Genomic DNA, 17,908 nt, shown 5'->3' on the forward strand with positions numbered 1-17,908 from the left:
ATGGGCAAACCGAAGGCCACGCTTGAGAAGTTTTGACAGGCAACTCGTCTCATCTCTATTTTTCTGAAAACAAGCATGTTTTAGCGTGCCGTTCTGTCCCGCCGATTCCAAAGCAACCCTCTGTAGCATTGTCCGAAAGAAGGGAAGAACTGTCAGGGTGGAGCATAACAAAGCCAAAAACCATTACGGCATTGGCCGTGATGTTGCAGCAACGTAGTATTGTTACTGTAACAGTGTGAGTGCTTCGGGAATCAGCCGTAAGCCATTTTTAAATTGAAGGATTTGAGGGATTGAAAATTTCCTGGCCGCTCGTCAGCTCTGGCCGAAAAAGCGGGCCACAGAACTTCCCACAGAATGGTCCTTTTTTCCAATGTACTGTTCTGTTCTGCCATAAATTTTATGGCTGGCATCACAAACAGTCAAGATTTAGAACAGATTCGTATGGTTTGGATTTAAAAGGGGGCTCGTGTTCTCGTGTCACTCACGCCACACAGCAAGCACAGTTATGCCTATTACCTGTCGCCATGAGGTAGGGGCTCTGAGACACAGCAGAGAGAGAACAAGATGATGGCAGCAGGCCCCAGTGTATGGCAGTCACTAGCCAGACTAAGGTAGTTCACAGGTAAAGGTGGAGGGGGTTTCTAATTAAAGAAGAGCAGAGGTTTCAGACTGTAGGCGAAACAGCCTGCTTGGCCAGAGGGCTTTAAGGTGTCACAATGCAGAGGACTCAGGTATTCACAAAACCACTGTTAGACCTTTGCCCAGGACAGCTCTTTAGTTTGGAAAAATGTTAATATCCCAAAAGGTCAATATTACTGCTCATTCTCAGAAATATGTTGTTCTCCTCATGTTGTGCTCATGGCTGTCTCCTCCTCCATGTCCAGGCAGGTCTGACAAATTCATCCTGAGCGCTGTGCTATCACCCCTGCAGTGCGATTGGATGGCCAGCGGATGGGGGGAGGGTCCAGCGCAGGACAGCTCTGGGCCGAGGAAGCCGTTTGTCAATGGAGGGGCAAGCCGGCGCAGTTAACCTCTCTGAGAGATTATGGGACGCGTCTGGACCGGCGGCCTGGACAGATGGTCCTGTCAAGAGCTGCGCGTGCGTGTGTGTGTGTGTGTGCGCGTGTGTGCACTCGTGCGTAAGTCTGGCCGGCTGAGCCAGCTCCGAGCAGCAGCAAATCTGTCATGTCATTCCATCACACAGCACCCCTGGAGCACCCCCCCCCCTTCATCCCCAGCCTCCTCTATTCTCTCCTCCTCTCTCTGCACCACAAAGCAGCGTCTCCCCATCCCCAAATGCTGGCCTCTCCGCTCTGCATGCAACGCTTCGGGAATGAAAATGGGGCACTGGCTGTACGATGTATAGGGGTGCTGCCCGAGGGACACCTAATTCTAAATTCTATTTCTTTGCTTTATTGAAACCACCCAAACTGCCAACGCTAAAGCTATCCATAACACAAGGATAACTCCATACACAGTTACCAAAAATGCACAATATGCATGCTTTAAAGGTGCTAGTGTGTTTTGGACCCATGCCCTCAACGATCAGCCCAGTAAATGTAAATTAAAGATAATTAAGCCAGTTAATCTTGGTTTAGGTTAATTATCAGGTTAAAGGCACATTATATAGAGCTTCCAAATCCAGAAAACATTTACTCCATTAATTTAAGGAGGGCGTTAAGATTGGCAAATCCCACAGAGCCTTATAGCCCAGATTGGCACACAGAGATCCCCAGACAGGTTGCCCCTTGCTGGGCTGCGCCCCACTGGGACCTGGGTTGGGGGTTAGATTCAGGCCGGATTAAGAGTTAAATTCATCAAGTGCCCTCCTGCTCTGTCACAACATTCCATGTATCGGCGGCTCCCGCCTGTATACCCAGCCTGTCACGACGCAGTGGAGATAATCCCGGTATTGGCAGACCCCATCTACAGCCCCGGCCAATCACTACTAGAATAGACCTCTTTGCCCCACCCCAAGGCCTCAGTAGCCCCACCTCCGGCCTCAGACACCCCGCCCCGGACGTCGGCACACCCGCTGTGTCACAACACGACAATCCAGGCGCCAGCAGCTTAAGAAGGTCTGATACCGGCCGCTGCGCCAGGCTTTCAAGAGATCTAATGGCACTTCCAGGGATTGTGACATCACTGTTGTGCACTGTTCAGCCCCTTCACAGGCAGTGCTAATATCAACACACGTTTGTCTATCCTGATGGAGGAGCAATTAAAGGGATTCCATGAGAGGGTTTCAGTGAAAAGCAAATGCTTGTGGGACCATGCCTGCGTGAGGTGAAATTTTTCTTATCACGGCATTTATTGCAATTCTTTCCACCATCCCACGGGCGAAAGTCTTCAAATCCCCCTGTCTCCTTGGAAACTGAAACACACTCCCTGTGTGATGGAAAAAAAACGGACACCGTAACTTCATGGAAAACAGAAAACGAGAGATTTTGCCATGTATTTTCCCAATTATGCCCTTTTTCCCCAATCTGTTTTACTGATATTACATGATCTTCTTTATTGTTTTTAAACTGTGTTTTCCAATCTGCTATCTTCATTTTCAGTGCTTCGTTTAAATTATTTTTTTCTTTTTACAGCCACATGTCTTTCATTTCCAAAAAGTGGTGCAAACTCCTTACTCTAAAGTGGACATACTCTCCATTTGTTTTTAATCCACTTCTAATATTAAATGATCAGGACATTGAAAATCCAGGACAAGGATCTTGGGTTTGTTAGTCTGAGGTCTGGTCCTTTGACTCCTACCAGGAATCACTGGTACAGAATAATGCGTGCTGCTCCAACTGACATCCTTCCTCAGTCCTTTTAATCACCTCTGTAGTGTTCACTTAACTTTTACAGTTTGTTGAGACAGGAGCCACAAGACTCTGTGATCAGATAAATTTGGATGAGTTCGAGTGGAAGGCTGAAATTGATATTGAATAAGAAACAGTTGCATACTCTCCCCAGAAAGTGCAGGCTTCATTTCTGTGGTGCTGGAATGCGGACAAGTCTCTTTCCCAGCATAAAGAGCAAGCTCTTTGCAACTGGAGCATAGAGGAGCAGCAGGATGTCACTTAAAACAAAAGGGTTTTAGAAAAATTGATAGGAATTTGAAAGCAGTTTGAAAGCAGAGGGAAAAACTGTTGTACAATCTCTGAGTTAAATCACTTTATAGGGAAGAGGATTACGGGACAAAAATGTGGGGAGAACATCTGTCAAATCCAGAGGATTGTTGTCATATGAAGCCCTGCTCAACAGAAATGTGGGAGAATGACAGCATATACTACGGAACTACAGAATATACCGACTAACAGCACTGCCTCTGCTAAACTGGTTAACAAGTCCAATAAGGAAGTGTCAAAGAAGAGTGTTCCATTTTTCTCTGGCTGCTTATGGCTGAAGCCAGTGTCTGATTTAATGCAACAGTGGGTTATCTCTCTGGATGTGACATTTGCCAAGACAAGTTTTATCCTTCCTGTGATATACTAGTCTGCTCCACCAGCCTCACGTGTCACAACACCTCTGTCTGGAAAGGGTTGGATGCATTTTCTCTTTGAGCATTCTACATTCCATGCTTATAATTCACATGAGGCAACAGACTGACTATTCTTCTGTCATTCACACATACATCTGGGTACGACTGAGAAAGGTAGAAAGCATGTCACAAACAAACAAACCCATGCCCCTGCATTCTGCCTGATATCTACAGACCCACACAAACAGCCCACTCTACAGAGCACCTCACATGCAGTGTGCCGCACTCCCGCCATGTGCCGACACAGGCCACTTCCCACCAAAACCCTCAGATGCACTTTGTAAAGGCCGTTGACCCATTTGCCTAATGAAAAAGGACACTTCAGTTCGCCCGAGGCCTCTGATATTTACAGTATATCCAATGGAAACTTGCCATGGCAAAATAGATTTGTATGCCGCTGCTGGCTGGTGAGTCAGAGTGCGTGCGAGATATTATCGTTCAGTGTCAGGTAGCCCCAGGTGGGGGCTACACACTCAGCTCTAATCAATTTCATGTCCATGAATGGCGATAAGTTGAATCCATTATTGATTATTATGACCCTGGCTTCAACGTGGCATGCATACGCCTTCTTTCCAAGGGAGAAGGCTTGAAGTGAAATGCATAAATGGGTGAAAGAATTGAAAACACCTGAAAAACAGCCCCACTCTAAGAGAGGAATTAGAGGATGGACCTGTAAGACCAGAGATCTACACATGTAGTGATTGCTGATACATACCCACTGAATACCGGTGAGTTACCATAGGGTATTTTAACATCTGATGACAGACGTTGTTTTCAGCAAAGAATTCATTGTGATGGAATTATTTCCCATAGGATTAATGTGAAATAGCAGAGTCCAATTCCACTAAATCCATATAACATAGCCCATCATGATGTTTCGGTATCGGAGAGCTTTTGAGTCGCCAGTTACACGCAATTAGCACTGACAAGGCATTCTTACCCTTTTGATGCAAATGTTCTCCCTTTACCCCTCTTGGATTTTTATGTGTTGTACCTGTGATTGCTGGACCTTCACAGTCTTTTAATAATGACAGCTGCTGACCGATATAGCCAGACAACCAGTGTCAGCTCCTCTGTGGCAAGGTATAATTTCTTTCAATGGCTTTTGCAGAAACATTATTCATATTAGGCTGTGTTGGTCTGGCCTCTGAACCAAATGCCCTCAGGCCAGAGTTCAGTGTCTGTGTTACATCATGATTGCAGCATTACACAGAGATGGGGAAAGATGGAGGGGCAGCAAGGTGTGGAGTGAGCGATTATGCCTCACCACTCTGCGACTGGAACCCTTTCTACACACACCCAAGCGAACGCGCACTGCCATAAATTCTTGAATAAACATTTAGTTACATAAACGAGGATGCAGGATATGAAGTTATGGGGAAAACAAGCCATTTCCGCACCACACATTTAAGGTATATAATATCTGGACAATAACTATCCTCATATTAAACTCATCTGAATATGCTGTTACAGTCTATCATCTGGTCACTGTGGTGTGACAGATTCTGATGACCTTTGCCAGTTACTGTTACCCCACATTGGTTTAGTTTCTCCATTTTGGCTAAGGTATGCTGAGGGAAGGTTTCATTTAGGAAACAATCCTGCCCTCAATCCTCCGATGTTTATTCTGGAAAGTTACAAAGTATGCAGTGAGCTCATTCAGAGACGAAGACATGAAAAACAAAATTAATTTTCAAAAACAGTGGTGTGCTGAAAAGACTGAAATAGGAATCAAATCCTGCCTTTCTACTGCTATGTATAAAAGGTCATACAAGCCACCTGTCATTTTGGAGGAGCGATGACATATTTGTATCAGAAAACAGCCTACTGAACTAGCCTAATGAAAATTTCTTCATGCTGCAAATAAACCGGCAAATTAGAACCATGGTGTAGTTTGGGAGGGGGGTTTTATATTTGCTGTTCATCCCCAAAAACCTGATGATTCACTTACCTGCAGAAGACGCCAATCCCCTCTGCCAGGTAGCACTGGCCCCCGTTGAGGCAGTAGCTAGGAAACAGGTCGCAGGGCGAGCGGCACGTGTTGTTGCTCCGTACGTAGCCCGGGAGGCAGTCTGACCCGTTGGTGGCGTCCACGACACCCGGGGGAGGCGGCGGTTCCTCGTCCTCTGCCCCGCTGGGCAGCACGTCGTCGGGGGTGAAGGAGTCCGGGGCCCGGGGGTCAAAGGGCACGGACTGCGGGGTGGTGGCGAGCAGCATGATGTTCTCGTCTTGCATGTCGGTGGTGGTGTACAGGTCCCCGTCCGGGTAGATCTCGGAGGTGGAGTAGCTGTCGTCCTTGGTGTCGAAGTAGTAGAAGTCGGACAGCGTGAAGGACGTGGGATCGCCCCCCTGCAGCTCGTGGGCGGACGGCTCGGGGGACGGGGGGCGCGGATTCCGGCGGCGTGAGTCGGGGTCGAAGTAATCCACAGACAGGACGGTGGAGCGGGAGGGGGGCAGCGCGGTGGAGGGGCTGGGGGGCTGGGAAGGCTGCCGGCGGTCCAGGTCGAGCACAGCGCCATCCAGGCCTCCCTTGGTGCTCTGCCAGGGGGGGTCAGTGTGCTCCTCTTCCTTGAAGTCCAGCTGGACGTCGGCCGGGCCCTGGGGCGTGGGCAGGGTGGGCAGGCTGGCGCCCATGCCCTCTGGCGGCACCTCCAGCAGGTGGTCCTTCTCCGCCGAGTCCGGGCTGATCTCCGCTTCTCCCAGCATGCCGCTGCCCGGCTCCTCCCCGCCCCTGGGCATGCGGCCCGCCCTGAGGGTCAGGGCGAGAGGGGTGGCGGAGCCCGTGACCGCTGCTTCCTGCTGGTCCTCCCCGCCAGCCAGCGAGGAGGAGTTCACCTTGCTGTCAGCCACCGTGACGTTCAGCCCCAAGGGGTCTCCTGAAAACCACGAGAATATTCCGGTCAGCACGGCCATGCGACACCCCATCATACATCACGCAAAGAGAGAGGAGGATTTTGCTCTGCTACACATAGGGAAAACAGGTAAAAGCTGTAGAAGTTGCAATAACCTCTCATCATGTCTTTTCACATAATAAAATGCATTGCTCCTATAACCCAAAACAGAGCTAGATTTTAAGGAGAGCCATTTATATTAAAAGCCCTGCCCTTGAACAAATTAGCTAAATTCCCTATAGGATTCACAAAGGTGACTGAATCTTATCTTGCCATTGAGGGCCTTAGCTAGCTCCACAGTTGAACTGGGGTTTTTCACATCATCAACAGCTTCAGACTACAAATAAAAATTGATTTGAATGTCACAATATGTGTTCGGTTAGAATTAAAGTGTATTAATTTAAAAGTTTCTCCAAACACAAAACCACGCCACGCAATCATCTGTCATGATTCAGCCTTTAAAGTCACAAAAGTTCACTGATTTCAGTCACATCGTCACATCATCGCTTTTAATGGAAATGAGACAAAGCAAAAGCAGAAACAAAAGGACTCCCAATCTCCTTGGTCCCCAGTAAATTATGCATGCTAATGTGTAGGGCTCCCAGTTCCTCTTCAAAGCTGCTTGCAGGCAGGGGGGATTAAGTGTACTGATTTCCTAATCTAGTCCCCCGGCAGAGAGCTATGACTGAGATAAGGATTTGGAGCTATGGGTGGAGATTTGCTCTGGAGTGACTACAACCATGGGTGAGAAACAGACCCATCTCTTAGTATCCACAACCACCGCATGTGGAAGCTAACCTCTGGATCTTGGGACAGATGGACAGACAGACGCTCTTGTGTTGGCTTCTGCCTCTGGGCAGACTTCCGCTCAAAGGTAAAACCTACAGTCACAGAGCTTATCGGGTTCTGCTTTATGTTACATTACATTGCATTGCATTCGTTTAGCAGACGCTTTTATCCAGAGCGACTTCCAGCATAAAAGAACGGTAATGATTCAATATAATAATGGAGTGATGCTCCACTGAAGAGAATAAATTGGTCAGGTGGATTAATGCACCTATGAACAGTTGAGAAATTAAAGCAAATAAGGGTGGGAAGGTTTTAAGACATGGACCAAGGTAGGTACCAGAGAGCACAGTGCGTGAAGGCTGCCCCATGTCTGAATGATCATTACTGAAGGGATCCAATGTCTAATGTGATCTAATGAGACATCACACTCGATACACAGAACAAGTAATTATGCATGTTATGAAAGGGTAGAGGCAAAATCAACTGGAATCCATGATAAACCAGAGCAGACAGACAGGTGGAGCAGGAAATAATTACTGTAAGTGGGGGGATTGGCGCATCGCGTGGCATACATATTAACGCGTTTACAGAAACAATCTGCAGCAATCTTTGGCTGGAGTGCACAGAGATCTCTGTGCTCCTGCAGCACTCAGAAAAGGCCGGGCCAGTGCAATCAGGGCCCCATGGACACGTGATCCTCGCTTCAGAAAGGTTAAAGCCAGGTAGAGCCTCATCTTCCTCTGACAAACCAGGGAAGAGCAACCTTTCTGAAAAGGCAGGTCACATCTGACTCAATCCATTTGCCGGCAGTATTTACTTTACTGCTGCATAAGACATTGGATGTAACGTCAGTTCAACACAACTTCATTCACTCACTTTCATTTTGAAAGTTGATGGGAGGTAAACAAGCCCTGAGCTCCAAAGATAGGAACCTCATCAGCTGTTGGTGACCCACTACTCTTTTTGAACACATCTTTTCAGTATACCTTTCAGTCTAAAGTCAAGCCCAGAATGCTTTTTGCCATGCTATAGGAGTAAAAAGAAAAAAACAAAAATGATTAGCATATGCAGTGGAGAAAGCTGTCCTCCCTGGTCTCTGACATATAGTTACAGAGTCACTGAAAGTAAAAGCCCTCAAGCACTGAACAATTACAGTAACCTGAGTCACAATAGTGAGCAAGACTACAGACTCAAATCGGTGTGAACACGCTTCCTTTCAATGCCCTCAAAAAATCTAACTACATTACCGCAATGTAATGTCATGCGATCTCATTTTTAATTGTTACAATTTATAATAATATGATATCAATAAATAACTGAAATGTCTACATATAAAAAGTTTAATAATGATGGCTGTACTAAAATTAAATAAATTTAGTTCCATTTTTTATCGACAGCTGAGTTTTACATGCATGTCTGTCGAATGGCACAACACCATCCAGTCACCACGTGATGACCAGATGAACTGGATATATGTGGTTTCATACCGTAAGAAGTAAAGGGACTGAACATACTGGAGCAACTGGACAAATCAGTAAATCTGCACATTAGATCATCATTCTACACTGAACACAATTTTTTGGTTCACATCCGCTCTCTCACTCTGTGTGATCAGCTAACCACCATCACGAGGCAGCCGGCCACTGTTGCTATGACGAGATGTAATGTAAAACCTTATGGAGGAGGTGTTAACAATATCACCAAGAAACCTGTTGTCAAAAATGGACACATTTGAAGAGACCCCTGTCCACCTCCTCTCATGTTATCAGTTATTGTCAATTTTCAGCCCACATGTTTCATTCCCAGCGACGACCACAGTTTCAAACAACATCCAGAAATTCACAAGGTAGATGATTAGGTATAGGGTAACAGGCCTTGATTTGCATAAATAAGTATTGAGGAGGGTTCGGTGTTGGGTTACAAGTTTTTCATTGGGCTAATTAAATAAGGAGGAGGGCTTGGTGTTGGGTTACAGGCTTTGATTGGTTTAAATAAAAGATAAACACCTCAGGTGAGGTTTGTGAGATACTAAGTGCAAATAAACATTCATCCACCTGAGAACTGGAATATATTTCCGTCCAGCAATTAACAAAACCCTCAAAACATCAGGTCTCGGGGAATTCTCCACAGAGAATTCTCCGCTCCACATTGTTCTAAAGCAATTAAGATAGCCCTGTGTAAACACCTTAATCCAAAACTCATTTTGATTTGATCTTCTGCTCAGATCTATTCTGGGCAAAGGATAAGGTAAACAAGGTTGATCATTCACATCTGGTCTTAACAGAGCATTGCTATCCTGAGAGTCAAAAATATGAGTTTTAGCAAGTCTTAAGCAACACACTTTCCCATGTAGGACTCTTAGGGCCAGGTTTCTTAACAAACACAGGGAATTACTGTCAGCCAAAAAGAAAATGCCATCACCCCTGCATCATTATGAATACTCAGACCGAATCTTCCACGATGTCACTCAAGGAGTCAGGAAAACCTGGTGGTGTGAGTGGGTTTCTGTTGGCCCTAACATGGGCCGCCTGTTCGAAGCTGCACCACAGGTCCACCACCACAGGCAGCTCTCATGATCTCACCAGTCAGGCTGCCGGAGAGCCGGTCAGGGGAAAGCCAGTTTGTCCAAAACGGCTCGCAGCCTTTGCGGTGTTTATTTCGGTGTTAAAAAAAAGCCTTCCTTTCCGAAACGTTCCTCGTTAAGCTAATTAGATTAGCGGGAACAGGCGAATGAGACTCTCTCGCTAGCCCTGTTGAATGGCTCACCAAAAGAAAAAAGCTGGGGGGGGATGAATGATTCACCGCTCTAACTGCTTCAATGCCTCATATCACCTGACTGCAGCTGAAGTCATCTCTTTATGGAGGAAACAAATAAAATGCCCTCAACGTATTTGCCTTTCCTGTTCTCGCAGTCTCTTCATCACTCACTTCGTTCTCGTGCTTCCAGCCACATTCTGCTTTATTAATGTCAAAACCGTGGAAGCTGTAGGAGAGGAGAGTTGTGTTATCGAAAGAGAGAAGAAATATCCTTGATCTAAGAAAAATGAAGGTGGATGGATAATTCCATTGCTTTCAAACTCTGCGGGTCTGAACACCAAGATCACTCTAAATAAAATTTTTCCAAGAGGTTTCCAAGTTATATGAAATGCTGTCTAACAGCCTGTTTCAGTAACTATAAAAGTTACTGAGCATGCAAAGCAATTTTAAACATGTGCTTTTTCCTCATTTCAAAAGAAAACCGTTTCTGTAGTAAGTAACGGTAAGTACCTTGCCCAATTTGATAACCTTGTGGTCATGAATGAAATTCCATTGTTCCACGCAGTGATCATAGTGATCATCAGCAGTGATCATCGCTCCATAGGGAAAGCTTTAGCTCTATAACAGAGCACTTGCAGTGACTTTTCATTGCCAAATTAATGTTATATATGAGGGCTAAACTCAATTATGCCTGTGTGTCTATGGTGCTGTGTGTGCCTCCTGTGAGATCTTTCCTAAGATATTTTATCAAGTGGGCTATGACGCTATCATTAGAATGGGTCTGTTCACACTTGTGAATGTACACGTCTTCTCAAGGTCATCATTTCCCACCATGCCTCTGTACTGTCTGTTTCCTGAACCTTTGCTTGTTTAGAAGTATGGTGAAGCCCAAACAAAGCCCCCCCCCCACCCGCCACCCTACGGCCAACCACACTCAAGAGCACGACAGGATGAAAGCGGCCTTATGCTCCTGTCAGATAATAAGACATGGTTATGTAATCCGGTGCCCAGTAAACAGCAGAATCCTCCCTCTCTCTCTCATGAGGCCTTGCTGCGCCCGGTGGACAGGGCTGCAGGCAAAGCTCTGTCCCCCTAATGGGCACCAACTACAGGGGAAGGTGGAGGGGGAAGCTGGCACCGCCCGGTCTTGGCACAGGTAATGAGGATGGCTGGAGGGAGGATGCTGCCGTGTCTGTTATTGTCAGAGGATGCCAGGTCTTTGTCCCCCTTGCGCCGGGCGCCTTTGTTGTGAGTCTGATGCGCGCTGGGAGCTCCAGACGGGCAGCGGACGCTAATGCGCTCTGACAGGCTGCTTTCTGCAGGGTTGCATGGCAGATAGCCCTGGCAGGGCCGGGGCGCTCTGCGGGTCCCGGTGCGAAGGCGAGGCCTGCCGGAACCCGCCGGCTTTGGGAACTGCGATAAGAGGCTGAGCCCATGGGCCCAGGCATCTGCGTGTGTGTGTGAGTGAGTGTGTGTGTGTGTGTGTGTGTGTGTGAGTGAGTGTGTGTGTGTGTGTGTGTGTGTGTGTGTGTGTGTGTACGCGCGCATGTGCGTACAACATGTGCATAGCACATTTTCACAATCCCACTGTCACAAAAAACTGGGCAGAGAACATTTTCCAAAGACGTGGAGGCCTCGGACTGAGATTAAAATGTAACATTTCGTTGTTTACTCCGCCAGGAGATTGCTGTGGACCGTCTGAGCGGGACACAGTGTCTTCACTTCCATTTATACTGAGATGGGTCGTGGTGCCCTGACTTACACATACAATGAGCAAAAGAGAGAGAGAGAGAGAGAGGGAGACGGTGGAATAAATAGAGAGATTGAGACAGAGAGAAAGAGAAAGAGAAAGACCTCACAATAGACGTGGGCCTCATCTATCATTCAGTAATTTTGCGCCCAAATAACCTTATAGCTGAAAATGCCTCACCTTCGCACATACTTGGCGTTTACAAGCAATTTCACCATCTTATTTTGATATTGTACAATCCAGATCTTTAATACTGACTCACTCTTAATGTCTGCCTAAAGGCCCCCTGAACGTCCTTTCGCTGGCCACCCTTGCCCGTGTAAATCTTTCATTTATGAGCTCAACAGGTGGCCAGTGGGGCGTTGCTATGGGAATGGGTCGGCTGCTGCCGTAGAGACGCCGGGGCAGTGCCGCTCTGACAGAGCCACATCGTGACGGCCTGCGCAGGGCTGGGGTGAGCGGCAGGGGTAGACCGGACCATAGCACTGAGCGCAGGGGAGGAGGGACGGGGGGGTAGACCAGACAATGGTCACAGACGATCTACTGGGTTAGCTGTCAATGGGGTACTGAACATCTGTGTGTGAGAAAAGAAGGAAGATCCTCCTGCTCTCATGCAGTTGTGACAGAACTCAGGGATTAGGTAAAGACAGAGGTGTGATTCAGTAGTCAATGGTTACTAAATATCTGTGTGTGACAGTGTATGACAGATGATCATCCTCCTTCTCGTAGGCATTTCAGACAGAACTCAAGAACTGAGGAGGAGAAAGTGGGGTGTGACTACAGCCCCCAGTCATACCCACATCCCATACCGTCCAGCTGTGTTTAACGTCAGGGCTTGATGGGCACAGTTAACACTGACATGTTTGCCTCTTAACAGGAGTACAGCTGTCATTTTATTGTCTTCTTAAAAATAAGTAAAAATCTATGAGGACATTTCTCCAGGCAGATGAAAACCATTCTTTTACATACATAACCATGGGATTCTTTAATTGAACTCATTTGAAGCCCACCTCATCCCCCAGCAACCAACTATCATATGTGGCCCAGAAGCTGCGTAACTGTATCCATACGTGGACCAAATGTAGCACAGACGTTGACATAACAACCGCGGCAACTGTTTCACCATTCCTATCTACTTCGGATCACAGACCAATTTGTAGGGAGTGGAGAGGGCTTCACGGAGAGATCCTGGGAGACAAGAGTGGCTTCTCTCGTGCCACACGTGGAGGTAAGGTGCAGGGTACTCTCATCTCCCCGATTCTCTTCTTAATGCCCATGCAAAGTGACAGCAAGCACTGTGGTTAATGAACAGGGAGCCCTCTGCATTAACAGACAGTGTAAGTGTGTGCAATCGATTTGCAGGAGACAATGCTGTAATGTGGGAATGAGTTCAAGGGGTACTTGAGAGATACAAATAGGGGAAAGAAATGTTAAGTAAACTAGCCTGACATCAGTTGTTGAATGGTTTGGAAGACGTGCAGAGGAATGTCAGCCTGTAGTTGCTTCTGTAACACATCTGGCTATTGACTGCAACCATGTGACCATTGTTACAGTTAAACTTGGTGTTTGGCTCGAGTCATTTGCCTCCAGCATTTATGAATAAGAGACCCAAGGTGAAAACTACTGCTTGGGATGAAGCGATGCTACATAGCATCTTTGCCTTGCAGCATAGTCCTGATTACTTAAATGATTATTATAATTACATTTTTTTTCCAATTCCAGAGATACCCATTAGGGAAAAAGAATGTTGCAGACCAGATTAATTCAGTCATGAGTAATCTCATTATCATCTTGGGTTTTGCTATACATTGCTATTGACCACAGTCATCAGTCATGTGAATGCAAGGTCTTCCTAAGGTGTCAGCGCTCATAGATGGCTTATGGTGACATATACTTCTGAGCTGAAATACGCTCCCGGAGAAAGGTTGTAAGGATTTTATGTTAAACTTTATATCTGTGGATTACCTGCCAGCATGCTGATAGTTTTTCCAACTGCATCATGCACTGTTGTGATATATATACTTGTCGGGCATGCCTTCATAGTCTCTATATTCAACACCTACTACTGGAGGGATCTTACAGTTATTTATATGCAACCCAATGCATTAAAAATCTTACTATGCTGATGTAAGGTTGTAGCAAAATTTGTCAAAATCCCATTCCAGCAACGTCGGAGCAGCACTATGACAATATGCTGAGAGCGTTCAGTGCGAGCACAATTAAGACACAGATCCAGTCTGCAGATGGCGGCCTGGAAGTACAGTAGGTGCACACGCACAGCTGTCTTCTTTTGAAGAGACAGGAGATGCATTACACCTGAGACCCAAGCCCCGCTGACCGCAGATGATGTCATCGTCGTGTCACGTGACCTGCCGTGCCTACGGCTCAGCGGTCGCATGGTATGGGAGGGGGTGGTCCTGCTCTCTTGCCTTGTGTAGTATGGACAGAGGGGTAGAGGGAATTGGAATCTGCTCAGCAGGGTGCCACTGTGTGTTCCAAATGGCATGTATGCCAAACGCGCAAACCCCTGCTGTGACCAATACAATGCGAGCATATAGGCTGACACCGAGCTGCCACCTTGGGACACATATTGGCAAGACCTGTTTTACCCATAGTCGGTCACAGTATATAAAGCACATTACCATCATTATAATGCATTGCAATGCATTAATTTACACATACAGACAAACACAAACACATAGAGACATACAGATACTTTGCCCACGCACGCATACGTCCATCTATCTACTCATACGCGCATACATACTAATGTGCATTTTGTGCGCGCACACGCACACACAAGTGTTTAACAGGCACCGAAGTTAACAGCCTAATTAGTCCAATGGTCAGTTCAGATCAAAACTATTCTAGTAACACCTTCCAAATTCTGCAAGTAACAGCCGTGACTATCCTTTGGATTCAAGGGCATGGAATCCTCTTAATAGACTTTGAGTAAAAAACTGCAATCTGTAAACAAGTCTGCATGTTAAGTGATGAGTAGGGAAGCTGGTGGGTAACGAGAAGATCGCAGCATTCAGTCCCACATAGAGACGCTGAGCTAAATAATCTGTTTCAAATGCTGTATTAAATGTGCGTATGAATAGGTAATCTGTAAATTGACAAGGTAATGGCGTCAATTAAGCAAATTAATGGGATGTGTGGATGACGGTGCCAGGTTAGGTCAGCTGTGGATGAGATATTACGAATTACATGAGATCAAACAAAGACCCCGGTAAATCCCGTTTTACTGCCAATCTCTGCGTTTCCATGCTACACATTACCCCATCGGACCTGGAATTGTGGAGCCGCGAGGGTGCGGTCTACCCACACCGGCGTATCACTGTTATAGCAAAAAAATGTCCTCCTTCATTATGCGTTGAGATCACGGGTGCAATTTTAAATATGTACATAGAGTGACATGCGTTAACTGGCCGAGTCCGCCACTTTTTTTGATAACCGGTGATGTTCAGGAGCGGAGTCTCGAACCGGTTAGATCTAGGCGGACCAACCTGGGTTGAGACTACTGGAGTCTAACAGGCAGTTCGAAAGGAATATCAATTAGACGATCTCGGTGAAGAGTATATACGTTATATTCTTTACCGTTGGTATCCAACCCTTATTAAAACCCTTACATTTAAACAAGGCTCAAATGTTGAAATACCGTGTTCAGTTTTATTGCAACTCCTCCACATTACACGATGATGTTGCCCCCTTTGTCTGGCTGCACGCATCCGTGAACCGAAATTGACAGCTAACAAGAAAAAAAAAAAAAAAAAAAAAACACGACCAGCCTATCGAAACAGAACGTCGCCCGTCAGCCGACGTGGGTCAGACCTTCACCGAACCTGCAGAAGACATGCACACGCAAAGTAAGCTCAAAGCAAACAATCGAAACGAATTTATTTGCACTGTCACACATATCGCAGACCATAGGTGTAAAGAACTGCAACCAACACGCGCAAGCTGTAACAGTATATAACTGTGCCAGCAATTCAGAGCCGCCCGGCGACCCGTGAGACTATTAGGAAAGAAAGCGACCTTTTTGTGGTTCCGCTATTCCCAGTAAAGCGTTGCGTTCGTAGACATGAAAGTGTGTGGGAATGTCAGTGTGAATAAAGACATGAATAATTCAACGCAGCGCCGGGCCCTAATCCCGCTATTGTTTCGCCCCAGCATTGCTATAGAGAAAGTGCAGCTGCTTCAGGGGAGCAATCAGTGTGCATCCACTGGCCACAATCACCTCTTTCCCCACTGCTGTCCGCAAGGAAAAGCGCCAGGCTGTGGGCGTCTGGACTGGAACCACGACTTAAAACGCTCCTCTGCCAACCTAAGGGGAAATGTGAATTTGAGCAATAGTGGCGTCTAAGACGAGCAGTTGTTAACCATCACTTGAATTCCTGAGCGATATGTTAACATCACTTGATTTGTGACAGAGTAGGCTCCTTTAACGTGCTTTCGTTCTCTATTCTATATACAATCATCAATACAAAGATTACATCCCGAATATAAAATTAAAAACCCCACACGCCTTTTTAACCTACATCCACCTCGCGTCCTCGCACCACTCTTGTCAATTCGGTGCTGTGTCACTAAACCAGCGCACGAGAGGGCGGCTTTTAATCAACGACATAAACTGCTCAGTTGTCGAAAACCGCCAGTTCGACAGTCGTTATGTCCATTTTATATGCACACGTGTGTACATGTTCTGTGCTTGGGGTTGATAAATAAAGCGTGTTTCTTACCATGTGCGCACAAAGGAATCAAGTGCAGAACGAAAAGGCTGGACAGCATCACCAGTCTCCACAATCCCGAGCAAAATCGTATCTCCCTGCCGTCCATACTTGCTTTTTAGCGCTGTACCAAAATCCAGAAAAAAAAATCCTTTTAAGTGGGAAATAGAATATTCTAAATAGTAGGTTACAGTGATGTATGAATAATCCAAATGATAATTCCTCTCGTTTTTGTTCAAGTTAAGAATCTCCACTGCGCTTCCCCATGGCTATTCCATGTTCTGTGTCTTTATGTGCTTGGTTACTTCTTTTCTGAATTCACATTAACTCGGTGCGCTACGGTCCCATTGCCACCCGAGTGCCTACAGCCGGCAGAAAGTCAAACACGGACGGACGGCTCCACTGTCCAGTACTAGGCGCTCGGAGAGCCAGAAGCGCTGGTAGTCAGATCAACCCGATTGCCCCGACAGCAGGAACAGCAAATCGCCTCCCTGGCTTTGATGCGATATGCTCGCTGCTTGTGTGAGAGGGGGAAACGATTTCTGCTACCACCGTCTCTCTCCCCCACCCTCCTTATTTTTTTTTCTTACAATATATCGCTATTGAGTCTATTGGATCTCTCTTGTGCGCAAGCTCGGTTCCTGCGCTCGACCGCTGTTTCAAAGCTCCTCTCAGCTCTTCGATTCTCAATCGGAGCGTGCGGGCGAGCGTGCGTGTGTGTGTCGACCGCAGGGTCTGCGAGAACCCGAGTGAAGAACTCATAAAACTGGAGGAGGAAAAAGAAAGAAGGAAAAGACCAGTCTTATTCTGCACGCCTGTAAATATTTTACTGAGTTTGCGGTTTTACAGCACACTTGCAACGATGCACTCTTGTATTGGGGTTTGTGATGCCTTTCGTTAGAGTGCGAGACAATTAAAGCCGTCAACCGCATATCCTTTAAACAGCGGTATGGGTATATATTCTATCCCGAACTTGAACGCGTGGACTCAGAAAACCAGATAAGGGTAAATCTATCTCTACAGCAACGTAAAAAATGTTTGGCGGGGAGCTATCCCCTGTGTTACGCCCACGTGTGGCGTGTGCTGCATGATTGGGCTTTTAAACTCGTTAATAGAATATAAACATTTGCTTTCAAACGAATAAAATTAGTTTAATGTAATAAGTACGCACTATCAGCTCAATTTTCAAAACATCTGGTCAATGAAGAAAATTTATATTAGCATCATGTGCTACTTTTGTGATAGGAGCTGAAAGCAACTCTCTGTGGTGAGTATACAGTAGGACAGAGTTTGAAAATCAGTTTATGTATCTATGTCAGAGACTGGTGTGGACCTGCCAGTTCATCACAGGACAGTGTTCAGTTATCCACAAAACCCATCCACTTTAGTGTGTTCATACACCCACAGTCACACAGTGATATATATCCCACAACGCCTTACATTGTTTAGCACAGTGTTC

General features: G+C 46.3%; 1 protein-coding gene across 3 annotated transcripts in view; it reads right to left on the minus strand.

Moving 5' to 3' along the window:
- The window catches only part of cspg5b (chondroitin sulfate proteoglycan 5b), a 32,942-nt gene extending 15,567 nt beyond the window's left edge, over nt 1–17,375 (minus strand). The window contains exons 1-2 of one of the 3 annotated variants that reach the window (XM_036515555.1): nt 16,462–17,375; nt 5,484–6,408 (exon numbers count right to left, since the gene is read on the minus strand). In XM_036515555.1, coding sequence (XP_036371448.1) covers nt 5,484–6,408; nt 16,462–16,558 — 1,022 coding nt within the window. In that variant the 5' untranslated portion in view covers nt 16,559–17,375. The remainder of the gene's footprint in view (nt 1–5,483; nt 6,409–16,461) is intronic. The other 2 variants (XM_036515556.1, XM_036515554.1) reach the window with 2 other exon arrangements.
- Nucleotides 17,376–17,908: the final 533 nt, after the last annotated feature.

Source organism: Megalops cyprinoides, chromosome 21, assembly GCF_013368585.1.
Source record: "Megalops cyprinoides isolate fMegCyp1 chromosome 21, fMegCyp1.pri, whole genome shotgun sequence".
Taxonomy (NCBI): Eukaryota; Metazoa; Chordata; class Actinopteri; order Elopiformes; family Megalopidae; genus Megalops; species Megalops cyprinoides.